This window comes from Hemitrygon akajei, chromosome 29, assembly GCF_048418815.1.
Source record: "Hemitrygon akajei chromosome 29, sHemAka1.3, whole genome shotgun sequence".
NCBI lineage: Eukaryota > Metazoa > Chordata > Chondrichthyes > Myliobatiformes > Dasyatidae > Hemitrygon > Hemitrygon akajei.
Window position 1 is genome coordinate 16,129,838 of NC_133152.1, and position 27,275 is coordinate 16,157,112.

Genomic DNA, 27,275 nt, shown 5'->3' on the forward strand with positions numbered 1-27,275 from the left:
ATAAACTTCTATTAGGTCTACTCTTGGCCTCTGATGCTCCAAAGAAAGTGGCCCAACTATGTCCAGCCTCTCCTCATAGCTCATACCTTCTAACCCACGTAAATATTTTCTGCCCCTTTCCAAAGTTTCCACATCCTTCCTGTAATGGGACAACCACAAATGCACACAATACGCCAGCTGCAGCCTAACCAAAGTTTTGTATAGCTAGAACATGACTTCCGTACTGTTAGAGAGCCGATCGATAAGCCAAGCAAGCTGTATGTCTTCCTTACCACCCTGTCAACCTGCATGGCCGCATTCAGAGACCTATGGAGTTCTAACATCAGCCATACATATTGATGTCTTCACGAAGAAGGAAGATCAGTGGTTCTACTTGTCAGGAGTTTGAGGAGATTTGTTATGTCACCAAACACTCTTGCAAATGTTATTGGTGTACAGTGGAGAGCATCCTGACTGGATACATCAAAGCCTGCAATGGAGACTGCAAAGCGCAGGATCACAAGAGGCTGCAGCTGAAGGAACCCCATCAAGGGGACAACCTTCCCCACTATTGAGGACATCTTCAAAAGACAGTGCCTCAAGAAGGCAGCATCTCTTCACTAAGTAACCTCACCATCCGGGTCACACCCTCTTCTCGGTACTACCATCAATGAGGAGGGACAGCAGACATCCCACCTCTCCCGGAAGTTCCGAGAGTCTCCCACATATTGATAGCGGCTCCCTGACACCCGCAAATTATATACAATATCCCGGAAATCGATTTTTTTGAGAGAGGAAGAGGAAGAGGAAGAGCGAGAGGGAGAGGGAGTGTCCTGATTGGTCTCTCTTTGTGCTAAGTAGACCTATCAGTTTTCTCTGTGGGCGGGCTTTACAGTCAACCTCTCTCTCTCTCTTTCATTGTCCATCAGTTCAGTTTAGTGTCCTACAGCGCCGTGGCAGAGTGTTCCAAAAAAAGAAAATATAAAACGTACTTCACCCCAGACTACACTAAAGTGTACCCCTGCCTAATAGGCGTCAAAAATAATGACAGTGTGCTCGCTCCACTGTTTGCAACAGTGACATCTCTGTTGTCCATGGTGGGTTAAATGACTGTAAAAGACATGTTGACGTGAGTTTAACAGGTGTCATTCATTCATTAGCATATCTAACGTTATTTAAACTAGCTGGCTAGCTGCTAAGGAGCCACTCTATTGATGTCCTAAACTCCCTGTAGACTTGCTTAAAGTTGAAATAGAATTAAAAAAAAGACTCCATGATAATATAAATACATATTTTAATGTCACATTTTTTGCATATACCCAACATAGTTTACAGATGAGACAAAATCACTAAACAAAGTATTATATTACAAAGTATTACCTTGGAGGTCGACCGTGGCAGGGGGATACGGGGTTGCGGGGGGGCGGGGGTGCTTCCTCCCTGAAATGAGATTTTGGAGGGTGGGATGTCTGAGACAGGAGCCTGAAGACCCACGTTCAGTTGACTCAGACGCAGCTGAGATATATCTGTAGTAAATGAGAAAAGTCCACTGGGGAAGTCGGAGGCCCATTGTCAGTGAGTCTGCGAGTCCACTGGAGGCTTGAGGCCTGTCCTGGGGTTGGGGGTCTGAGTGTGTGGGTGGGAGGGAGGAAAGGATCTTACTTGATGGTTTTGGTTTCGTTGCTTGTTGTGTTTTGATTTGTTGTGTTCTGTATTGTTCTGTTGAGCACTGTGGACACCAGAACGTGTGGCTGCCCCCAGCATATCCTTAAGATGTGTTGGTTGTTAACGCAAATGATACATTTATTTATACATGTGATAAATAATGGTCCATGTACTCAGGAATGTTACCTCATTATTCTTTTTTTGCAATATTAATTAATAATAATTTCATGTCTTTGCACTCTACTGCTGCCTCAAAACAACAAATTTCACATCATATAGAATCTGATTCTGTGGACTTGGACTCCAAGAGCCCTTTGTTGTTATTGTTAGGTGTCCTGCAATTAACTGTACGCTTTCCCCGAAAATAAATCTCCAAGGTGTAATAGCTCAAATTAAAATCCATCCACCATTTCTCCACCCATATCTGTAAAGGCTCTAAACTATTCTGTATCGTTTGACAAGCTTCTTCACTGCCCACAATTTTGTGTCGACCGCTGATGCACCATCAATAACTCACTCTGAGACGTAAAAGCGAGGTATCGGCTTTTATTGACTGGAAGAAGGAACCAGCAGTGAGCGACCACCATACTACATCCTGGAGACTGAGAGGCTGGGCTCAGACCTCCATCACCTTTATACAGGGGTCTGTGGGAGGAGCCTCAGGAGCAGTCATCAGCGGACGTGTCCAGACAAGTATATGTAGTTCACCACAACCGCAAAATTCTACATCTAGATCTTCCTCCGAATCATCAGAATCAGGTTAACTATCACTGGCAGATGTCATGAAATTTGTTTCGTGGCAGCAGCACATTGCAATGCATAATAATTTAAAATCTGTAAATAACATTAAGAAATACATATATGTAATTAAATTAAGTAAATAGTGCAAAAGGAGTCATCTGCTTAAGGCTAGATCTGTGGCATTTTAGTCTGGAGACCTAGGTCTAGATAGATAGATAGATAGATAGATACTTTATTCATCCCCATGGGGAAATTCAACATTTTTTCCAATGTCCCATACACTTGTTGTAGCAAAAACTCATTACATACAATACTTAACTCAGTAATAATATGATATGCATCTAAATCACTAACTCAAAAAGCATTAATAATAGCTTTAAAAAAGTTCTTAAGTCCTGGCAGTTGAATTGTAAAGCCTAATGGCATTGGGGAGTATTGACCTCTTCATCCTGTCTGAGGAGCATTGCACCAGGTATGATTTGCAAGAGGTCTGTTTCAAGGGCGAAGAGACAATTTCGAACAAGGTTGGAGGCGACATCGGATGTACAGTACGACAACTCTGGCAGGGCTTGCAAGTCATTACTTCCTACAAAGCAAAACCCAATAGCATGAATTGTAGTGACGCTTCACTACTATTGGAGTATAAAAGTTGCATTGTTTGCTGTGTAACCAAAACTATGTAGTCAGCTTTGAACTTGCTATTTGCTATGCATGTACCCGATTTAGTAGGAGAATGAAATCTTAAGAATGTAGAAGACAATGGTGTGTTAATGAGAGGTAGCTAAGAGATGTAGATTAGAACATGATTAAGTCAATGGGTAGAAACAATAGTGGCAGATGTACTTGTGATACGCAACTGTAGACCGATTGGATATGCTAATGCAACTAAACCAGGAGATTGCTATAAAAAATGCTATGTACAAGGATCGGTGGGCAATCAGCGACTAGCTCAATGACTGTCTCAGCTTTGATTTGCAAATTAAAGTTTAACCCTTCTTGAAGAACCTTCTGCATCTCCTGGTGTGGGGCACGAGAAACCATGACACTACCAGATGAACTCAACGCCTTCTATGGCACGCTTTGAAAGGGAGAACGTAACTACAGCTATGAAATTCCTGCTACACCTGCTGACCCTGTGATCTCTGTCTCAGAGGCCGATGCTAGGCTGTCTTTAAAGGGGGTGAACCCTCGGAAGGCAGAAGGTCCCAATGGAGTACCTGGTAAGGCTCTGTAAACCTGTGCCAACCAACTGGTGGGTATTCAAGGACATTTTCAACCTCTTACTGCTATGGGTGGAAGTTCCCACTTGCTTCAAAAAGGCAACAATTATACCAGTGCCTAAGAAGAATAATGTGAGCTGCCTTAATGACTATCACCTGGTAGCACTCACATCTACAGAGATGAAATGCTTTGAGAGGTTGGTTATGACTAGACTGAATTCCTGCCTCAGCAAGGACCTGGACCCATTGCAATTTGCCTATCACCAGAATAGGTCAACAGCAGATGCAATCTCAATGGCTCTCCATGCTGCTTAAAACCACCTGGACAACACAAACGCCTACGTCAGGATGCTGTTCATTGACTATAGGTCAGCATTCAATACCATCGTTCCCACAATCCTGATTGAGAAGTTTCAGAACCTGGGCCTCTGTACCTCCCTCTGCAACGGGATTCTCAACTTCCTAACTGGAAAACCACAATCTGCGCAGATTGGTGATAACACATTCTCCTCGCTGACGATCAACACTTGTGCACCTCAGGGGTGTGTGCTTAACCCACTGCTCTACTCTCTCTCTATACCCATGACTGTGTGGTTCGGCATAGCACAAATACAATCTATAAATTTGCTGATGATAATACAACCATTATTGGTAGAATTTCAGATGGTGACGAGAGGGAATACAGGAGTGAGATATGCCAACTAGTGGAGTGGTGTTGCAGCAACAACCTGGCACGCGACATCGGTAAGACGAAAGATCTGTTTGTGGACTTCAGGAAGGGCAAGACTAAGGAACACATACCAATCCTCATAGAGGGATCAGAAGTGGAGAGAGTGAGCAGCTTTAAGCTCCTTGGTGTCAAGATCTCTGAGGACCTAACCTGGTCCCAACTTATCAATACAGTTATAAAGAAGGCAAGGCAATGACTATACTTCATTAGGAGTTTGAAAAGATTTGGTATGTCAAGAAATACACTTGAAAACTTCTATAGATGTACTGTAGAGAGCATTCTGACAGGCTGCATCACTGTCTGGTATGGCGGTGGGGCGGGGGCTACTGCGCAGGACCCAAAGAAGCTGCAGAAGGTTGTAAATCTAATCAGCTCCATCTTGGGTACTAGCCTACAAAGTACTCAGGACATCTTCAGGGAGCGGTGTCTCAGAAAGGCAGCGTCCATTATTAAGGACCTCCAGCACCCGGGGTATACCCTTTTCACACTGTTACCATAAGGTAGGAGGTACAGAAGCCTGAAGGTACACACTCAGCGATTCAGGAACAGCTTCTTCCGTTCTGCTGTCCGATTCCTAAAAGGACATTGAACCTTTGCACACTCACATTTTTAATATATATTATTTCTGGGGGTTTTTTTTCATGATTTTTAATCTATTCAATATTTGTATACTGTAATTGATTTACTTATTATTTTTCTTCTATATTGTCTATTGCATTGAACTGCTGTGGCTATATTAACAAATTTCATGACACATGCCGGTGATAATAAACCTGATTTTGATAGTGGAGAGGGAAGGTGGCCAGTATAAAGAGGAGGAAGGGATTGTCTTTATACTGACCATCTCCTCTCTTTTGAGCCAAAGCGTTAACAATTCCTTTCCCTCCTCAGACGCTGCTCGACCCACTGAGAGATTGTTTGTTGAGCCCAATATCAACTCAGCCATTCATTTAGTGCGTGGGTGAAATGTTAATGCAGAGACCACCCACCATCTCTGGCGGGTGTAACAGTCAAACCAATGAAAGAGCTGACAAATTCTCCCCACGGCTTTTAGCCAACCCTGCCCCCCTCAACCAACATTACGGGGGGTTGGAACTGCTTTGGCTGGATCTTATTGTGCGCCCGTCACCTCCCCTCCGTCTTCAATGGTCTTCCGTGCACAATAAGTAGCGGTGGGCTGCCCTAATAGGGGTTTGAACCCGGCTGCACACGTATTGTGAGCCCCGGGCGCAGTTCCTGCCCCGACAAGCCGGCGCTGTTACATAAGCCGGCGTTGCCAAGCGAGCTGCCGCGGCACTTGCCCGATCGCAACGCGCGCCCTCCTCCAGCCTTTCGGCCCTTCGGCGAGCCCCCCGGAATTTCTCAGCTCGGTCTCGGCCACTCGCCCTCGGAACCGCAACCGAGCGGACGGCCCGGCTCGGCGGCGAGGGCCCTTGCGGATGCCCCGTTGTCCGGGGAGATCGGAGGACAGTCGCGCTGGAAGGCCCCCGGGATAGAAACGCTTGCGGGTAGTCAGTGTACTGAGAGGGTTCGAGGCTCCACGAACATCATGAGTGACCGTGATCCTGAAAATGACAAGTCGCCCAGCACTGCTGGTAAGAAGGAGACTGACTAACATATTTAGTTGTTACTGCTAGTGACCTGAAGCCCAGGCAATGTAAACGGGCAGCAGTAAGGTATCTTACTGTGGTTACATAAAATCAGACTGTGGTTACATAAAATATAAACACTCAGAAGAGGGTCTGAGTTACAGGGAGAGGAGGTTGGGCACGCTAGGACTTTAGTTCGTGGAGGGGTGACCGTTTAGAGATGTACAAAATCATAAGCGGCATATCTAGGATGAATGCTTTCAGTCCTTTCACAGGGCAAGGAAATCAGAAACTAGAGGCATAGATTTAAGGTGAGAGGGTGAGACAGGTATAAAAATAACTTCTAAAAGACAACTGGACAGGTGTGTGAATAGGAAATGTTCAGAGGGATGTGGATGATATGTGGGCATATGGAACTAGCTTAGATGGCCACTGAAGAGTTATATAGAGTATGGGACCAGGACCTTTGGCCAACTTAGAGAATTATAAGTAGTACTGCTGGGTCCCTCTGTTTGTACAGCACTCCTTGGCACCCCACTGTTCACTGTGAAAATCCTACCAAGGTTTGACTGACTGAAGTACAAAACCTTGCACTTATCTGAGTGGAATGCTATTTGCCACTCCTCCGTCCACTTGCTCGGCTGATCAATATCCTGTCATTTTTTGAGAACCTTTTTCAATGTCTATGGCGCTAACTAGTTTGGTGTCATCTGCAAATTAACCATTTTGTGTGCATTCTCAACAATGAGCCTAGCGTGATCCTTGTGGCACTCCACTAGTAACAGCCTTCCAGTCCACAACACAGTCTTTAACTATCATCCTCTTCTTCTTATTGTTGAGCCACTTAGTGACCCCTCGCTGGATTGCAGGCAATCTAACCTTGCAGACTAGTACAGAGAAAATTTACAAGGATGTTGCTGGGTCTAGAGGACCTGAGTTATAAGGGAAAAAATGAATAGGTTAGGATTTTATTTCCTTGGAATGTAGAAGCTTGAGGGGAGATTTAATAGAGATATACAAAATTGAGGGGTACAGATGAGGTAAATACAAGCAGGCTTTCTCTACTGAGGTTGGATGGAACTACAACCAGAGGTCATGCGTTAAGGGTCAAAGGTAGAAAGTTTAAGTGGAACATGAGGGGGAACTTCTTCACTAATGGGGCCATGAGAGTGTGGAATGAGTGGCCAGTGCAAGTGGTGCATGTGAGCTCGATTTCAACATTTAAGGGAAGTTTGGTTAGGTACATGGATGGTAGGGGTATGGAGGGCGAGGGTGCAGGTCGAGTTTTGAAGAAAGCATAGAAAACATTTAAAACATGAGAAGTAAACATAGCAGTCCATTCTATCCCTTCCGCCTGTCCTGTAAGGTCATGGCTTATTATCGACCTGGGCATGAACTTCTTGCACCGACCCCATGTACTTTGATTTCTTTTAATATCCAAAAGTCTATCAACCTTGGTGACCAACCCTCCACAGCCCTGTTGGTTGAAAAGTTCAAAGACGTATTCCTTCTCGTCTGAGAAAGAGTGGCCAACCCTACAGTTTGAGACTGTAAACACAAAGTACACTGCAGATACTATAGTCAAATCAACACGTACAAACAAGCTGGGTGAACTCAGCAGGTCGGGCAGCATCCGTTGAAAGGAACGAAGGATCTCGGCCTGAAACGTCGACTGCTCCTTTCAACGGATGCTGCCCGACCTGCTGAGTTCATCCATTTTGAGACTCTGATCCCCGGTTCTGGACATGCCAGTCAGTTCAATCCTCACCGTTACACACGTTCCATCAGGCACTTGTGAGAATTTGTGCCGTTTAGTGAGATCTGGCTGTTCAAAATGCTGGAGACTTTGAGACGAGTCTCGTTATTTTCTCTTTATAATATAAAACCCTGGTCTCAGGAATCAAATGGTGAACTATCGCTGTACCTGCTGTATGACAGATATATCCCTCACTCGGTCATGAGGCCATATAGAAGGATAAGCACTAAAACATACCCTTCATCCAACTGAGTCCACATTGGCCATCTGAACACAATATTCCATATGCAGCTTCACCAGAGCTCCATATAATTGTATTTATACATCTTTATTTTTCAACTTAAACTACATTGGGCTAAATGTCAGCGTGTCATTAGGCTTCTAAATTGCCTGTAAAATTTTAGTAAATCATTCATCATTGTCATCATTATGTGCTGTGTTGTATGACATAGGTGATCATGGTCAGGAACAGCTTCTTCCCCTCTGCCGTCCGATTCCTAAATGGACATTGAACCTTTGCACACTACCTCACTTTTTTTTTAATATATATAGTATTTCTGTTTTTTGCATGATTTTTAATCTATTCAATATACGTATACTGTGTAAAGTATACTGAATAAGATTTAGTTGTTGTTATAATTTTTCTTCTATATTATGTATTGCATTGAACTGCTGCTGCTAAGTTAACAAATTTCACGTCACATGCCAGTGATAATAATTCTGATTCTGATTGTTCTTAGCAAATTTTTCTACAGAAATGGTTGGCTATTGCCTTCTTCCGGGCAGTGTCTTTACAAGATGGATGGCCCCAGCCATTATCAATACTCTTCAGAGATTGTCTGGTGTTGGTGGTTGCATAACCAAAACGTGATATGCACCGGCTACTCATGCTACCATCCACCACCTCCGTCCATTGCTTCACATGACCCCGATCGAGGGCTAAGCAGGTGCTACATCTTGCCCAAGGGGCACCTGCAGGCTGGTGGAGGGAAGGTGCACCTTACACCTCCTTTGGTAGAGATGTATCTCCACTCCACCACCCAACTAAATAATTATATAAACATAATTCATTCCCTTTAAAAACAAATGCCTTTTAATTTCTCACCATTTCAAAAATATTCTGCTTTTATATTTTGGATGATCTCACATTTTTCTGCATTATATTTCCTCTTTTTTTTAACCAAATGTGATGAAGAGTCTTGGCCCAAAATGTCGACTGTTCATTTCCCTTCATAGATGCTGCCTGACCTGAATTCCTCCAGCATTTTGTGTGTGTTGCTTTGGATTTCCAGCATCTGCAGTATAGTGAGCTGGTGTTCATGGATGTTCAGAAATATGTTGAATAATTCCCGGCAGGTGTTAAGCATCCATGCACTGTCTACTAGTAGAGATCAAAGGTTAGAAGTGAGGCTAACTTGATACACTCCAAAATCACTGGGTGCCAAGGCTAATTGGAACATTAATTTGCTATCCCAAAGAGATTGACAGTGGCAGTGCATTTGTCTTGGTTCCAGTGCAGTTGGCAAAGGGTGATTGTGTCTTCTCATTGTTTATCGTCTCGTTTACAGTGGCACTGGTGGAAAGCAATACCAACCCTGCAGGCCTGCAGCTGGTCAGCTCCTACAAGACTAATCGGCTTGGAGACCCTCTTGACCTTGTAGTTCTGGCAGAACAAATCCAAAAGGTGTGTATTTTCTCTGAAAATGCAGAGCTCCTCTCTCATCCAGACCTCTGGTTATTCTGCATAGATGATGTAAGTCATTCACAAGAGTAGAGTTTCAGGCAGGAATTGTGGCACTTAGTGGCAATGACCTACTCAACTGTAGAGGGCATCATTGCCCAGATGAATCCTATTCCTTGCTAAATGAACCCAATAGACCTTCAGCCAACCTTCATACAAGCACAGTTCTAGTCAATGTTGTGGAACAGAATGAGGAATGGGAACCCAGCTCCCAGGACTGGACACCATCTATTCCAGCAGACTCAGGAGGAAAGCAATCAGCATAACCGGAGACACCACACACCCCGGCCACTCCCTGTTTGACCCGCTGCCGTCCAGCAAAAGGTTCAGGACACTAAAAACCAGAACAAGTAGACTGAGGAACAGCTTCTACCCCAGAGCTGTGGCCTCCATCACACCACTCCCACAGAACAATGACTGAAACTGTGAGCACACACATGCACACACAAGGACTCAAATACGTGCACTAACGGCACTTTGTGCATTACTGTGATATTCTGGCGCTGCTGCAACTTATTTTCTGCTACTTATCTATTTAATACTGTTTTTCTATTACTGTCTTGCTTTTATCTACCGCTTTATTTAATTGCCTGAGAGGAAGCCAAAGAGAGTTTCATTGTATCTAGCAAACACGAGGAAATTCAAACAACACACACAAAATGCTGGTGGAACACAGCAGGCCAGGCAGCATCTATAAGGAGAAGCACTGTCGACGTTTCGGGCCGAGACCCTTCGCCAGGACTAACTGAAAGGAAAGATAGTAAGAGATTTGAAAGTAGTGGGGGGAGGGGGAAATGCGAAATGATAGGAGAAGACCGGAGGGGGTGGGATGAAGCTAAGAGCTGGGAAGGTGATTGGCGAAAGTGATACAGAGCTGGAGAAGGGAAAGGATCATGGGACGGGAGGCCTCGGGAGAAAGAAAGTGGGGGGGGGGGGGGGGGGAAGCACCAGAGGGAGATGGAGAACAGGCAAGCAACTAAGTATGTCAGGGATGGGGTAAGAAGGGGAGGAGGGGCATTAACGGAAGTTAGAGAAGTCAATGTTCATGCCATCAGGTTGGAGGCTACCCAGCCGGTATATAAGGTGGTGTTCCTCCAACCTGAGTTTGGATTCATCTGGACAGTAGAGGAAGCCATGGATAGACATATCAGAATGGGAATGGGATGTGGAATTAAAATGTGTGGCCACTGGGAGACGTGGAATTAAAATGTGTGTCCATTGGGAGACAGTGACTGAAAGCAGGATTTTCCGAGTCTCCCAACGACTCAGGGGTCTCCTGCCGTGACACCGACCCTCGATCCGCCCGTCCTGATTCCTTAGGCTTCTGAATCCGAGCCGGACTCTCAGGCCGAACCCTTGGCGTGCGGAACAGTGGCCAGTCCTGAAACCCCGAGAACCGGTCCCATTCCCGCAATGAACCAAAGTCAGCACGTAACTTCAGATCAAGGTCTTCAAAAGAACCCTGAAAGGGAAAAATAAAGATGGAAATAGGGCTGTTTCTGAAGATGCAAGCAAACAAGCGGCTGTTTAGCGCCATCTTAACTTTGCTCCGCCTCCCTGTAATTCAATTACAAAGTGTCTCTCTACTGTAAGAAATCACCCTCCTTCTGCTCAATCCACCCACTCCCTGAGGCTCTGATTCTAAAGTAACCGTTCTCCTACCCTTCACCCATTAAGACGTGCCAATTCACCACTTGAGACACCAGTGCTTGCTAGTGCAAGCAGGTTCAAAATACTCCTGTGTATTAAGTACAACCAGAGAGACTCCTTGACCTTCCACCTTAGTTTTTACCTGCACTGCATTTTCTCTGCAGCTGTTAAACTTTATTTTGCATTGTTATTGATTTACCTTGTCTACCTCAGTGCACTGTGATTTGATTTCTATAAATAGTGTGTAAGACAAGCTTTTCGCTGTATCTCAGTACCTGTGACAATAATAAACCAATACTAATACCATCCCTGTAAGGAGCTTGTATGTTCTCTCCGTGACCATGTGGGTTTCCTCCGAGTGCTCCAGTTTCCTCCCACAGTCCAAAGATGTACTAGTTGGTAGGTTAATTGCTAATTGGCTGGAAGGGCCAGAAGCTGCTACTCTGTGCTTTGTCTCAATAAAATAAAATAAAGAGTAGGGTTATTATAATCATATTATTAATCTGAGTGTTAGTGTTGTGGGGAATCAGAAGTGAAAATATTGGATGGTTATATTTATGGAACAAGAGGCTGGTGTACGTGGATAATTTGATGGAATTGTCCAAAGCATCAGGGTATATCATTAATCAGTGGTAGACCACTGAAGTATTACTGTCTTCATTATCACACGGTATTCCTCTGTTCTCCATTGGCATTTCCACCTTTGTCTCTCCATTCTCCCCTCCCCGTCACCTTATTCAAATTTGCCTGCGTTTTTGAAGGGTGCCGTGGCTCTTGTGTGTAATACTCCAGCAGTTTCAGTGACAGAATTCAGGTATGTTCTGCCAACACCAATCAGATGGGGGCAGTTAAGAGTTTGGCAGTTTTTTCAGCATGGAAAGAGTTTATTTGGCGCATCAAGCCAGCTCCCTGTAAGACCATTTGGTCAATCCTATCCACCAGCTCTTTGCCTAGAGCCCCACAAGTTTTTCTCCCTCTAAAATGCTCCTGAACTTCAGGAATAGGAAGCCAGAGTCCTCATCAGAGGTGAAGAGGGTCAGCGACTTTAAAGTCCTCAGTGCTATTTCCAAGGACCCGTACTATGCCCAGCATGTAAGTGCAATTATTTAGAAAGCACAGCAGTGCCTCTACTTTCTTCGGAATGTGCAAAGATTTGTCATGACATCTAAAACTTTGACAAACTTCTATAGATGTGTAGTGGAGAATATATTGACTGGATACATCATTGCCTGGTATGGAAACACCAATTCCCTTGAACAGAAAATCCTACAAAAAGTATTGGATATAGCTCAGATCATCAAAGGTAACGCCACTGTTGAGCACATCTACACAAAACGCTGTTGCAGGAAAACAGTATCCATCATCAGGGACCCTCCACCACCCGGGACATGCTCTCTTCGTGCTCTTAACCAAACCCACTCAACTTCACTTGTCCATCATTGAACTGTTGCAACAACCTACAGACTCACTTTCAAGGACTCTTTACTTCATGTTCTCGCTATTTCTGGCTTATTTATCTGTTATTATCATTTTTTTTTGTATTTGCGCAGTTTGTTGTCTTTTCCACACTGGTTGAATGCCCAAGTGGGTGCAGTCTTTCATTACATAGAAAGAAACATAGAAAACCTATAGCACGATACAGGCCCTTCAGCCCACAATGTTGTGCCAAACATGTACTTACTTACATCGATTCTGTTACGGGTATTATTCAATGAATTTATTGAGTATGGCCACAGGAAATGAATCTCAGGGTTGTATTTGACATATATGTACTTTGATAATAAATTTACTTGAACTTGGAAAACTGGGTATCCAGACTGCCCGTAACCTGAAAATACATGGAATTTGATCAGCAAGTCTGCACGTACACAATAATTAGTGGAGCTGTAGTAATGAAGAAGCGAAGTTAAGGATAAAGTTGCACATTAATGAGTTGAAATATTGGATGGAATTTAATCCAGATGGGTGTGAGGTAATTCACTTTGAGAGGTCAAATTCAGGCAGGATGTATAAAGTAAACACAGGGACCTTAGAAAGTGCTGGTGTACAGAGAGGCCTTGTGATCCATGTCCATAGTTCTCTAAATGTGACGATACAACTGGGTAGTGGAGTGAAATTGTTACTTAGTTTGCTTACGTAGAATTAGTGGGCATACATAGGATAAGTCATCAGAATCTTTTATCCCAGGAAGGGGAAGTTTAGAGCGAGGAGGAAGTTGAGAAGCAGGACCACAAAGGTAGTCATCTCGGGATTACTGCCTGTGCCACGTGGCTGTGAGTATAGGAGTAGAATGAGGTGGAGGATAAATGCATGACTGAGGGGTTGGAGCGGGGACAGGGATTCAGATTTCTGGATCATTGGGACCACTTTTGGGGCAGGAGAGACCTGTATAAAAAGGACAGGTTGCACTTGAATCCCAGGGTGACCAATATCCTGGCGGGGAGGTGTGCTAAGGCTATTGGGGAGAGTGTAGACTAGGATTGCTGGGGGGTGGGAACCAAACTGAAGAGACGGAGGAAGAGGCGGTTGGCTCACAAATAGAGAAATCTTGGAGACAGTGCGAGTGGGAAGATAGGCAGGTGATAGAGAAGGGACGCACTCAGACCAATGGTTTGAGATGTGTCTACTTTAATGCAAGGAGTATCATGAACAAAGCGGATGAGCTTCGAGCATGAATCAGTTCTTGGAACTATGATGTTGTGGCCATTGCAGAGACTTGGATGGCTCAGGGGCAGGAATGGCTACTTCTAATGCCAGGCTTCAGATGTTTTGGAAAAGACAGGGAGGGAGGCAAAAGTGGTGGGAGCGTGGCATTACTGATCAGAGATAATGTCATGGCTGCAGAAAAGGAGAAGACATGGAGGGATTGTCTACGGAATCCCTGTGGGTGGAAGTTAGGAACAGGAAGGGGTCAATAACACTACTGTGTGTTTTTTTTTTATATAGACCACCCAATAATAACAGGAACATCGAGGAGCAGATAAGGAAACAGATTCTGGAAAGGTGTAAATAACGGGGTTGTCATGGTGGGAGATTTTAATTTCCGAAATATCGATTGGCAGGTCCCTAGAGTGAGGGGTTTAGATGGGGTGGAGTTTGTTAGGTGTGTTCAGGAAGATTTTTTGACACAATATGTAGATAAGCCTACAAAAGGAGAGGCTGTACTTAATCTGTTATTGGGAAATGAACCTGGTCAGGTGTCAGATCTCTCAGTGGGAGAGCAATTTGGAGATAGTGATCACAACTCTATCTCCTTTACCATAGTATTGGAGAGGGATAGGAACAGACAAGTTAGGAAAGTGTTTAATTGGAGTAAGGGGAAATATGAGGCTATCAGGCAAGAACTTGGAAGCATAAATTGGGAACAGATGTTCTCGGAAATATACAGAAGAAATGTGGCAAATGTTCTGGGGATATTTGCATGGAGTTCTGCATAGGTATGTTCCAATGAGACAGGGAAGTTATGGTAGGGTACAGGAACCGTGGTGTACAAAGGCTACTGTAAATCTAGTCAAGAAGAGCTTACGAAAGGTTAAAAAAACTAGGTAATGATAGAGATCTGGAAGATTATAAGTCTAGCAGGAAGGAGCTTAAGAAAGAAATTCAGAGAGCCAGAAGGGCAATGAAAAGCCTTGGCAGACAGGATTAAGGAAAACCACAAGGCATTCTACAAGTATGTGAAGAGCAAGAGGATAAGATGTAGAGAATAGGACCAATCAAATGTGACAGTGGAAAAGTGTGTATGGAACTGGAGGAGATAGCAGAGGTACTTAATGAGTACTTTTCTTCAGTATTCACTATGGAAAAGGATCTTGGCGATTGCAGGGATATCTTACAGTGGACTGAAAAGCTTGAGCATGTAGATATCAAGAAAGGGGATGTGTTGGAGCTTTTGGAAAGCACCTAGTTGGATAAATCACCGGGAACGAACGATATATGTCCCCCAGGCAACTGTGGGAGGCGAGGGAGGAGATTGCTGAGCCTCTGGCGATGATCTTCGCATCACCAATTGGGAGAGGAGAGGCTCTGGAGGATGGGAGGGTTGCAGATGTCATTCCAATATTCAAGAAAGGAAGTAGAGATAGCCGAGGAAATTATGGACCAGTGAGTCTTACTTCGGTGGTTAGCAAGTTGATGGAGAAGATCTTGAAAGGCAGGATTTATGAACATTTGGAGAGGCATAATATGAATCGAAATAGTCAGCATGGCTTTGTCAAAGGCAAGTCATGCCTTACGAGCCTGATTGAATTTTTTGAGGATGTGACTAAATACATTGATGAAGGTGGAGCAGTAGTTGCAGTGTATATGGATTTCAGCAGGGCATTTGACAAGGTACCCCATGCAAGGCTTACTGAGAAAGTAAGGAGGCATGGTATTCAGAACTGGCTTGCCCACAGAAGGCAAAGAGTGGTTGTAGACGGGTCATATTCTGCATGGAGGTCAGTGACCAGTGGTGTGCCTCAGGGATCTGTTCTGGGACCCTTTCTCTTTGTGATTTTTATAAATGACCTGGATGAGGAAGTGGAGGGATGGGTTAGTAAATTTGCTGATGACACAAAGGTCGGGGGTGTTGTGGTTAGTGTGGAGGGCTGTCAGAGGTTACAGTGGGACATTGATAGGATGCAAAACTGGGCTGAGAAGTGGCAGATGGAGTTCAACCCAGATAAGTGTGAGGTGGTTCATTTTGGTAGGTCAAATATGATGGCAGAATATAGTATTAATGGTAAGAATCTTGGTAGTGTGGAGGATCAGAGGGATCTTGGGGTCGGAGTTCACAGGACACCCAAAGCTGCTGTGCAGGTTGACTCTGTGGTTAAGAAAGCAAACAGTGCATTGGCTTTCATCAATTATGGGATTGAGTTTAGGAGCTGAGAAGTAATGTTGCAGCTATATAGGATCCCGGTCAGACCCCACTTGATGTACTGTGCTCAGTTCTGTTCACCTCACTACAGGGAGGATGTGGAAACCATAGAAAGGGTGCATTTAGATTTACAGGAATGTTGCCTGAATTGGGGAGCATGCCTTATGAGAATAGGTTGAGTGAACTCAGCCTTTTTTCCTTGGAGCGACAGAGGATGAGAGGTGACCTGATGAGGGTATATAAGATGATGACAGGCATTGATCGTGTGGATAGTCTGAGGCTTTTTCCCAGGGCTGAAATGGCTAGCATGAGAAGGCACAGTTTTAAGGTCATCTACAGAGGAGATGTCAGTGGTAAGTTTTTTTATGCAGAGAGTGGTGAATGCGTGGAATGGGCTGCCAGCGACGGTGGTGGAGGCGGATACGATAGGGTCTTTTAAGAGACTCCTGTACGGGTACATGGAGCTCAGGAAAATAGAGGGCTATGGGTAACCCTGGGTAATTTCTAAGGTAAGGACATGTTTGGCACAGTTTTTTGGGCGTAGGGCCTGTATTGTGCTGTAGGTTTTCTATGTTTAACGTGAGAGGAGAAATTTAAAGGAGATCTGAAGGGCAAATCTTTCACACAATATTTGGAGCAAGCTGACAGAAGAGACAGTGGAGGCAGATGCAATGACGATGTTTAAAAGGCTATTGAATTGGTACTTGGTGGAGGGGTAAGTGCCTAAAGCAGGTAAATGGGATTAACAGAGATAGGCAGATTGGTTAGTATGGATGCAGTGGAAAGAATGGAAGGGACGGCTGGGGAAGAGCGGGGAGTCTGCTGAAAGACTTAAACTGTGAAGGGGCAGATAGCAGGTGGCTCTCTAATGGGGTAAAACTCATAGCTGGTTAGTCTGCAACAAGAATAAAAAATGGATGATTGATACCAGAAGACACTGGAGCAGACTTGAGCCATTTGGCCCATCGTGTTTGCTCCGCCATTTCATCATGGCTGATGCACTTTTCCTCTCAACCCCAATTCCTGCCTGGAGAGGGGCATTCACTTGGTTTGATCAGATTGTGTGGGGTAAACACTTGGTTGGTGTAGGTGCTGTGGGGCAGACAGCTGGTGCAGTGGGAGAGGTGGCTGGAGTGGGAAGGGGCAGTGATTGGTGAAGACTGGTTGGTGTGGTGGGAAGTGGGGCAGAGGGCTGGTTGGTAGGAAATAAACTGGGGTAGAAACCAGTTTAATATGGGGTAAACTGAAGTAGGTGCCAGTTTGTTTGGGGGGGGGGAGGACAGAAATTGGTTGATAATGGATGAAGTGAACTAGTCAACTTGTTGGCATGGAGTGAAGCCAGTAATTAGTCTATATGGGGCAGAGTGGAGTAATTGTTAGGTGGGTATGTGGTGTAGTAAACTGGCTGGCTGAGAATGAATCTGCTCATTGACAAGCTGCTGAAGGCTTAGAAGGGGTCGCATTTGTTTTGGTGCATTCAGGAGGGTTTCTTGATACCGAGTATATAGATAAACCAACTAGGGAGGGATGGATTGGGATAAACTGTTGAATGATCTGAGTTGGAATAATAAATAGGTTGTGGTGGGGTGGCCACGTGGCACAAGTTGAAGTAAATAGTTTGGTTCATGTGTATCATAGGCAGAAAGGGAGCGAATTTTTGTGGGTGTAGATGGGCAGATGGCTGGTTAGCATATCCTGGGTGTGCAGACTGCCCTGGGGCGATGGTTGATTGGGATGAGTTGGAGCGATGCAGACAGCCTGTTCAGTACAATTCCGTGTAGTGAAGCAGACTCTTGGTTTGTTCAAACTGGACTGGGGGAGACAGCTGGTTGCAAGTGGGTGGAATCCAAGCATCTTGCCAGGAAAAGCAGTAGAAGTTCTCTTTGGCCAAAAGCCTGCTGAGAGAATTGGGAAATTGCGATTTGCCTGCGAGCTACTGATGGACCATGGAAATAAAAGCACTATCTCAGCCCCTTGGTTTCTTGTGGTTTTCAAGGTCTAAGTTCTAAATAAAAAGAGCTAAGTACACTTCCGTTGGAAGTGAGGGGAGTGCATCTGTCTGGCTGGGCGGATGCTGAACTGAAACATCATCCTAACGAGAAGTGAAACTTTTTTATTTACACTTACAATGTGTGAATCAGGACTGACAGTTGAGAGAAAAATCAGAATAAAAATATTTTCTTACTCATGTTCAGGATGTTGCTAAGTGCAACACATTACATATCAAGTGAGTTGGCAACACATCATCTATCTGTGTCCCATACCAGTAAGTTAGATATGAAGATATCCATTTATGTAACCTCAGGATGATGTTGCAAAGGGTTTCACAGTAAATTGACCACATTTGTGTAGAACATGTTCAAGTCTTTGCCAGAATTCTGAATGTTAAAGCTGCAAAGATCATTTAAGGAAGTAATGGTTAGCATCTCACTTACAGTCGAGTGCCAGTGGAAATATTCTTTCTCTGTACCCCAAACCTCAAACTAGATCGGAGATTTAAGGCCTGGAGAACAGCTGTCAGTCCCATTTTGTTTTTGGAGAAGATCAATAGTTAACACGAGATTCAGCAGATGCTGGAAAACTTGAAGAACACACACAAAATGCTGGAGGAACTGATGAATCTTTCATTTTGTGAATGTGACTGGGAATTTATTGGCCAGAGAATACGGTAGTGGACTGTCTCCTTAAAGCACTGAGTGTTGACACCACTGATTCAGGGGACCTCTAAATCAATCTCATCACATCTGAGTATTTCTGTCATTTTTGAAAAACACAAATAATCACACGCTATACAAGTAAACACTGTACAGTCAGTAGGCAGGGTCGGGATTGAATCCCTCAGGTCATTGCACTACCACCAGTTTGTAACATTTGAGTTCTTGCACTGGTTCAAATAAATTAATTCAAGGCAACTGAGGAACTGAAACTAATATTGCTTGGTTGGACCTGATACTCGAATGGCTGCTGTCCATTCAGTCCGCACAATATCAAAAAGCAGCTGAGAGCTAATCTAACCATTAAGTGCATGAAAGCAGATGCTGTCTGTAACACGGAAGATGTCCACCTTAGCACTGGCCATGCCTCTGGCCAAGCTGCAAGTTGTGCTAGCACGATTACAACAGCAGGAGAAAGCCAGGCCCAAGAGCGGGAGAAGATGGCGCCAGCAAACAATGTGACCAAAGGCGACGTCCTTCAGACAGTTCATGTAGCTGCTTCTTTTACTACTACTTCTTTCAAATATGATCCTGCTACAAACAAGAGCAAATCTGCAGATGCTGGAAATCTGAGCAACACACACAAAATGCTGGAGGAGCTCAGCAGGCCGGGCAGCATCTATGGAAAAAAGTACAGTCAATGTTTCAGGCCCAGACCCTTCATCAGGTCTGGAGAAAGAAAAGATGAGAAGTCAGAGTAAGAAGGTGGGGGAGGCGAGAGAGAAACACTAGGTGATAGGTGAAACTTGGAGGGGGAGGGATGAAGTAAAGAGCTGGGAAGTTGATTGGTGAAAGAGGCAGAAGGCCATGGAAGAAAGAAAAAGGAGTGAGGAGCACCAGAGGGAGCTGATGGGTAGGTAAGGAGATTAAGTGAGAGAGGGAAAAGAGGATGGGAAATCGGGAAGGATTGGGTGGGGGGCATTACTGGAAATTTGAGAAATCAATGTTCATGCCATTAGGTTGGGGGCTATGCACATGGAATATAAGGTGTAACCTATCTGAATGGGAATAGGAAGTAGAATTAAAATAGGTGGTTATGGCTGTCACGATGAGGCCAGACTTGGGTTGGAGGAACAACACCCTGTATTCTGTATGACTGTCACATGTATGCGTGGGTTTCCTCCAGGTGCTCCGGTTTCCTCCCACGGTCCAAAGATATACCGGTTAGTAGGTTGATTGATCATGGTAAATTGTCCTGTGGTTCGGCTATTGTTAAGTTGGTGGGTTGCTGGCAGCTCATCTCAAAGGGCCAGGAGGACCTATTCTGCATGGTATCTATAAATAAATAAAAAAACAAACTCATCGGGCACAGAAGCAGATAAGAGGATTGATATGTTGTGGCAAGTCGCTTATTCCTGACTTACCAAAGCTTTTCCATCATCTACAAGACGCAAGTGAATTGAAATGCTCTCCACTTGCCTGGATGAATGGAGATCCAGCAACACTCAAGAACCTCAACACTATCCACGAGAACACAGTCCACTTCATCGGCATCCCTTCCATCACTTCAAACATCCATTGCATGTGCGCAGTTACTGCAGTGTGTGCTGTTCATAAAGTGCACTGCAGTTCCTCCTCCTTTGGTATCTCTCAAATGTGTGATGACATCTATCACCAAGAACTTACGTAGTGAATGGAAGGATCTGGACCATGTGGAAGCAGAAGGGATTAGTTTAGTTTGGTACTCCTTGAACTTCCTACCAACTGCTTTGTGAGAGTAAATTCACCAAAAGCGTCACAGTGGTTCAAGAAATGGTTCACCACTCCCTTCTCAAGGGCCATCAGTGCTTGTCTGACCAGCAATCTTTACTGAGCAATTTTTTACTGAGTTAAGTATTGTATGTAATTAGTTTTGCTACAACAAGTGTATGGGACATTGGAAAAAAGTTGAATTTTTTGAATAAAGTATCTATCTATCTATCTATCTATCTATCAATCCTACATTCAAAATAGTGAATTAATTTAAAATGAACTTTCCCACTTCGCAGTGTGTTTCCCTATTGACTCATCGGGGGAATGGTACCAGTATTTTTTATATATGTTTACTGTTAAACACGTTTGAAACCAAGAAGGGAATTTACTGATACTTCCAGTGCACAGCTAAATGTTTCACTTCATAAGCTTTAAAATTACATAAAAGCTGAAGCTAGTAGATGGGGTGATACGTGGAAACACTTCCTTGGTCAATTCGGAAATGTCTCCCCGTAAAACTCCTGAGGGCAACTGAAAGTTTAGGCGAGAGAATGGGGGATGTGGAACTAAAGACGTTAGGTGAAGTTGGGTTTTGGATTCACATGCTGTACGGTCTACTGATCTGATTGATAGAGCTACTGATTCACAGCTGCAGTGTCACAGGCTGAATCCTAATCTCTGTTTCCCCTCCTGATCTCTGGGTTTCCTCCCACATTACAAACAAACGAGGGCTGGTAAGTTAATTGGATGGTTTAAATTGCAACTGGTGCGTGGATAAGTGGTAAAATGTATGGAGAGTTGATGGGGACATGGAGAGAATGACAAAATGTGATCGGTATAGCCTGGGATCTCAGTAGCCAACCTGAATTTGGTCGGCCACAAGATCGGTTTCCATGCTGTTTAAATTCTGCGAAGCCTTGAAGTCTCGCCCACTTTGTGATTTTTGCTGCACTAAATAAGAAATTTCTTTTATTCCAGGCAGATGACTTCGTTCGTGCCAATGCTACTAATAAACTGACCATGATAGCCGAGCAAATCCAGTATCTCCAAGACAAAGCTCGAAAGGTACAAACAAGAGAAAATCTGCAGATGCTGGAAAACCAGGCAACATCTGTGGAAAATGTTTTGGGCTGATATCCTTCAGCAGGACTGGAGGAAGGAAAAGAGTAGATTTAAAAGGTGGGGGGAGGCGAGGGAAAAACACTAGGTGATAGGCCATCCATTTTAATTCCACTTCCCATTCCCATTCCAGTATGTCAATCCATGGCCTCCTCTGCTGTCGTGATGGGGCCACACTCCGGTTGGAGGAACACCGGATTCCGTCTTGGTAGCCTCCAACCTGATGGCATGAACATCAATTTCTCGAAATTCTGGTAGTGTGTCCCCCGCCCTCTCCTTCACCATTCCCCATCCCCTTTTCCCTCTCTCACCTTATCTCCTTGCCTGCCCATCACTCCCTCTGGTGCTCCTCCCCCCTTTTCTTTCTTCCATGGCCTTATGTCTTCTTCTATCAGATTCCCCCTTCTCCAGTCCTGTATCTCTTTCACCAATCAACTTCCCAGCTCTTTACTTCACCCTTCCCTCTCCCAGTTTCATTTCACCTATCACCTTGTGTTTCTCTCTCCCCTTCCCCACCTTTAAAATCTACTCCTCGTCTTTTTTTCTCCAGTCCTGCAGAAGGGCCTCAGCCTGAAACATTGACTGTACTTTTTTCCCCATAGATGCTGTCTAGCCTGCTGACTTCCTCCGGCAGTCTGTGTATGTCAAAAGGTGCAAGCAGCCTTAAAGTTATGCAATACCTTTGCACTGCTTCCTCATTGTTTTGAACTCACCCTAGTTTTCCATGGCCACAGACTTGCTCTGAAAAATACAGATAGCTGATCTGGTTGACAAAGCCCCTTTCCAGCTTTCCAAACCCCCAAATTGAGAGAATGTCACTGAGATCTGCTAACATGGCTGCTTCTGCATTGGAAGTTCCTGCTTACTTACAATTCCTTTGTCCACTGGTGAAGAAAACTTACTTTGCAGAGATCATTGCGATTAACTATGACTGAATTTCAAACTAGGAACCTTCCTGATTTCAGCACAAGTTCCACAAATACTGGGTTCAGGGCAAAGAATGGATTTGAGTTCTCAGGCTGTCTGTGACCAGAATAGAATCAGGATAGGAGTGCCAGAGTGGTAAAGCTAGTAGAGCTGTCTCACAACTCCACTGACCCGGGTTAACTCCTGACCGGTGGCTTTGTTTGTGTGGAGTTTGCGTATCATCCCTGTAATCATGTGAGCTTCCCACCAGTATTTCAGTTTCACCCACATCCTAAAGACATTGCACTGATCTCGGGGTGGAGAGGGTGGGGGCAAATGATGTATGGGAATGCAGAGGGAATAGGTTAGATAGAAACGTAGTCGGTGAATGGGATTGCACTGTGACCCGGCATGGATTCAGTGGCCTGATTGGCCTCTTTCTACAACAAAATAAATACAGAAATATCAGGGAGTTATTGAGCACAGGAACAGGTCCTTCAGCCTGCTGTGTCCATGCTTCCTGTGCACCTATCCACATTAGATCCATCTATAGCAGGAGTTCCCAACCTGAGGTCCACAGACCCCCTCGCGTAATGGTATTGATCCATGGCGTAAAAAAGGTTGGGAATCCCTGAACTATAGTCTCCTATGCCGTGGTGATTCAAATAGATACAGAGCGTATCTGCCTCCACCACCTCTTCAAGCAGCGTGCTCTAGACCTTGTGAAAAATTTCCTCCTCAGATCCCCTTTAAAGCCTCCTATCTCGCACCTTCAACCTATTCTGTCTTGTCCTAGCCACCCCCTAATATGGGAAAAACATCCTTTTGCGAGTTTACATCCCTCTATCAGGTCACGCCCTCGGCTTTCTCCATTCCTTAAGTGTCTACTATATGAGTCAGGCATTTTGTGTTCCTTCTCCATCAATGGTGGTTGTATTAGACACCTGGAATCTGAAATTCATCACTGTTACTTGCTTTGAAAAGTAGCTGCAAACCGAATTATTTGATTAAGCATGTAGCCTGCTGTCTGGTTACATAAAAGCTGTGAACTTTATCTCCCGAGGCAGTTTTAGACACCTACTTTAGAGTGGTTTTTAGCTTGTCCTGTAGTCATTGCCTTGTGCTGAGATCACATGACAGGAAATGGGCCACTTAAGAGCATCCTCTTCTAGATTGCAATCATTGTCGAGATGTCAGGCACCCTAGTTCTAACTTCCTCCACCATCTGAGCTACAGTGTATGTACACCACCAATAAGATGTGCAACAGTGACAAAGATTCACCAGCAATTTTCATTACTTGGGAAAGTCTGGCTCCATTGACCATAACATGACCATCTTAAGGCCCCTTTCAATGTGGATGCTATCCTGATTTGCTGCATTTTCACTGGATAATGATCCATTCTAAAGGAAAACTGTAGTACCTTCATCACTGACTCTACAACAGATCAAAGGAGTAGCTCATCACCAGCTGCTCCTGGACAATGATGACAGCCACTATCTTCAACTCGAGAATTGAATTTAAAACACTGGTGTTTAAGCCAATGTCTGCACAGCTTGCTCAACCCCTGCTTCAGTGGGTTATGAATGATTTCAGAACTCAAGTAAATTACTTTAATTTGCATCTCTGAAAATCTGCTTTGTGTCAGTATCTGTTCGACTGTTGAATTCACCTGGCAGAAGGGGAATTAATAAGAATTAAAAGTGTTGAGAACCTGTATTAAAATCTGTGTGTGTATATATATATTCTCAATTTTACACAAATTACAATTCAGTCACTATTTAAAGTAGAAAAAGTTCTGTCCATTTAGAGTCCAAATCCATTATTGTCAATCATACAGCCCTGAAACAGACCTTTCAGCCCACCTTGTCTATGCTGGCCACCAAATACCAATCTGTCAATATTGTGCTTTTTAAAAAATTCAGTCCTGTGTCCTTTCCTCATCGGTACATTGCTGGATCTTTTTGCTCAGGTTCTGGAAGAGGCCAGGGAAGATGCCGATCTCCATCACGTTGCCTGTAACATTGTGAAGAAGCCTGGAACAGTTTATTTCATGTACAGACGTGATTCTGGACAGCGATATTTCTCCATCCTTTCCCCAAAGGTTAGCAAGTTCAGATATTTAAGAATCCTCAGAGAATGAAAGGCAGCTATATTTAACTACTTCACAGTGGTGCTACCATTGTGATGTGGTTGAGAAAAAGGTCAGGGACTTAATTCGGCCACTGAGAAGTTTCATCATGCATCAGCCAGCAGCACTCTTGCCTCTGCATCAGACCCCACTCCAGAGCCATAAATAATAATCCACCCTGCCATTTAGAGCTGGATTTAGGGATCGAAACACTGTCTTTAAGTTGTTAAGCTGAATCCCAGCTCATCCTCTCTGGTGGGCATAAAACGTTCCATGTAAAATGGAATGGATTTACATCTACTGTACATGTAAAATATTACATGGTGAAGAGCAGGTTCTGCTCTGTTTTGTTCTGGACAATATTTGTGCCTCAGCCAACATTGCCATGACTAACATTCCATCAATGTCTCAGCTAAAAGAATGTGCTGTATGCAATTGGTCCCTGTTTCCAAAGTTATTCACGAGTTTTTCATAAAGCTCCCAAATCTATGTATGTAAGCTATCTATGTATTTGTATTGATTGTTTTTATTTTGTTCTTTATCTTGTTTTTTTTGTGCTGCATCAGATCTGGAGTAACAATTATTTCATTCTCCTTTACAGTCAAGTACTGGAAATGACATTAAACAATCTTGAATCTTAGTTATGCACTGAAGTATACAATTGTCCAAGAGGTACTTTGGGATATCTTGGGGTTGTTGAACTCTATGTTGGCCTATTATTTTAAACCTATTATTTCTGGCTGTTCATCATAGGAGTGGGGGCCAAGCTGCCCACACGAGTTCCTCGGGGCCTACAAGTTGCAACAGGACCATTCGTGGACAGAGTACAAAGAAATCAGCAAAAGAGATGCGGAAATTGGTCTTATTGACAAGTTGTTGACTCAACACCAGACACATTCAGAGCTCATGGCAGAAATTACAGGGACTAACCCACTGATGAACTAATGTCTCCTATTAAGAACAGTCCTGAATATTCAACAGGTCCTGACAAAGACCTGTGGTTAAGAAATACTGTGCTTTCTCGCCACCTTTTTGAAATGTTTCTTTCGTGTTCAGGTTTTCACACACTACCTTAGAGCTAAGAAATGGCTGTACGCGACTTGTTCGTCTGCCATTTTTTAAAAATGCAAATAGCATTCTCTAAATTAATTACAGATCACATAAAATAGCACAAGACAAAATAACGAAAGAACATAATTCAGTAATCATTAACAGCTAACATTAGGCCACAAATAAGATTTCCTTAACCAGTAGCCTCTTATCAGCACTCATATTTGAAATCAGCATATAATCTCATCTTCCTGGATAGAACCAAAGAATGAGATTAAGTGATTCTTGAGACACCATATTTAGTGGCCTATTCAATATTCCAATTTGTGACTGAGTTCATGAATTTCTTACGTCTACGATGGTAACTGGAATTATTTACAATTAGAAATGGACTTCAGTGATTCATAATGTACTTTCTTTAGTCCATCACTGGGACAGTATCAGGCTATTTGCACTTTCAAGCTCATTCTATAATTTGGCTCTGGACAATTCTGTCTTCATTTCACAGGTTTTAACATCTTTGATGAATAAAAGTTGATTTTACCTCAAAATTTTGATTTGGAAAATAACATTTCTGTTGAGGGAAGTGTTCTCCACTTAAATCATTAGTATTTCAGACTAGTGTTTTCCTATTTTCTTTCAAATCAAAATTATTCCTCTTCCCCTGTTGTTGCCACACTGTGTGAGTTTCACCTGGCCATTGGATTACAGAAATCCTTAAGACAATAAAAATAAACTTTGTGTTAAAGATTGACAATATATAAGAGAACTTGTGTTTGTGAGTGAAAGACAGAGACAATAGATCTGATAGTTATGAAGCAAAGGTTGATTCTCTAAAAGTAGAGCCACGTTCAATGTAAAATGTTGGAGCAGGTCTTAGTCAACACTGGCATAGAATCGGCCTGTGATTTACCACAGAAGTGTCAATATAGAGTGGGCTGCAGATCTTCAAGCTCATTCCTGGTTTTCCTGGGGAAAAAATCCTGGTGCATAGTGCTTCTCCAGGGTCACAGGTGACTCAATACAAAAAAGAGCAGAGCCTTACAGAGCAAGCCTGAAGCTGACGATGGAGGCATGAAATGGCAAGTTCCAACCCTGGTACAAGCATCCTATAGCCCAATGAGCACAGAGCACTGACCAAACATTTGCTCTAATGTTAAAAAGGAGCATTTAAACATCATTTATATCCTGTAATTACTTGTTCAATTCTGAAGAAAATAGGCCTTACTACTTCCTTCATCCCAGTAATCTTTCTAGTTGTCTGTGATCCTTTTCATTGTATTCCCATCCAGATGTTGCCCTTCCCATCTTATGTCTACTATTTTGCACAGACTTCAAAAAACCCTATCTGGATAATTGCAGTAACATCAACTGTTCTGTGTACAGTAGGCCTTTCCACCATTCTGGAAACAGATGTCCCCTGTGTAACCAAAGCAACTCAGCTTTGGTGTGACAGTTGCCAGGCTCAGCAATGTCTCAGCATAGATCTAGGGCTTGGAGCCTGGTGGATCACAGCTGAGTATTTGTTGTCAATATTTCAAATCTGGTTGTTGTCAAAGCAACGTGTTTATCCACCCAGTCAGTTGCAGGGTAGCAGTGCACCCGCATCCAGTGATCACAATATGCTTGAGTTCAACTTGAAATTTGATAGGGAGAAAGTAAAGTCTTGACATAGCAGTATTTCAGTGGAGTAAAGGAAATTATAGTGGCATGAGAAAAGAGTTGGCCAAAG

General features: G+C 43.7%; 1 protein-coding gene across 1 annotated transcript; it reads left to right on the forward strand.

The window, feature by feature from the left end:
- The first annotated feature begins 5,433 nt into the window (after window positions 1–5,433).
- On the forward strand, window positions 5,434–26,094 carry c29h1orf50 (chromosome 29 C1orf50 homolog). Its single transcript, XM_073031748.1, has 5 exons — window positions 5,434–5,930; window positions 9,249–9,364; window positions 21,317–21,403; window positions 24,335–24,466; window positions 25,247–26,094. Exons 1-5 carry the CDS (start codon window positions 5,885–5,887, stop codon window positions 25,436–25,438), a joined length of 573 nt encoding a protein of 190 aa, XP_072887849.1. The 5' UTR covers window positions 5,434–5,884; the 3' UTR covers window positions 25,439–26,094.
- The last annotated feature ends 1,181 nt before the right edge of the window (window positions 26,095–27,275 follow it).

Bases quoted from the DNA above. Each gene is read 5' to 3' on its own strand.
- c29h1orf50 (XM_073031748.1), top strand. From the start codon at position 5,885: ATGAGTGACCGTGATCCTGAAAATGACAAGTCGCCCAGCACTGCTG. The intron at 5,931-9,248 runs GTAAGAAGGAGA...TCTCGTTTACAG, and splicing joins CAAGTCGCCCAGCACTGCTG to TGGCACTGGTGGAAAGCAAT. The intron at 24,467-25,246 runs GTTAGCAAGTTC...TGTTCATCATAG, and splicing joins TCTCCATCCTTTCCCCAAAG to GAGTGGGGGCCAAGCTGCCC.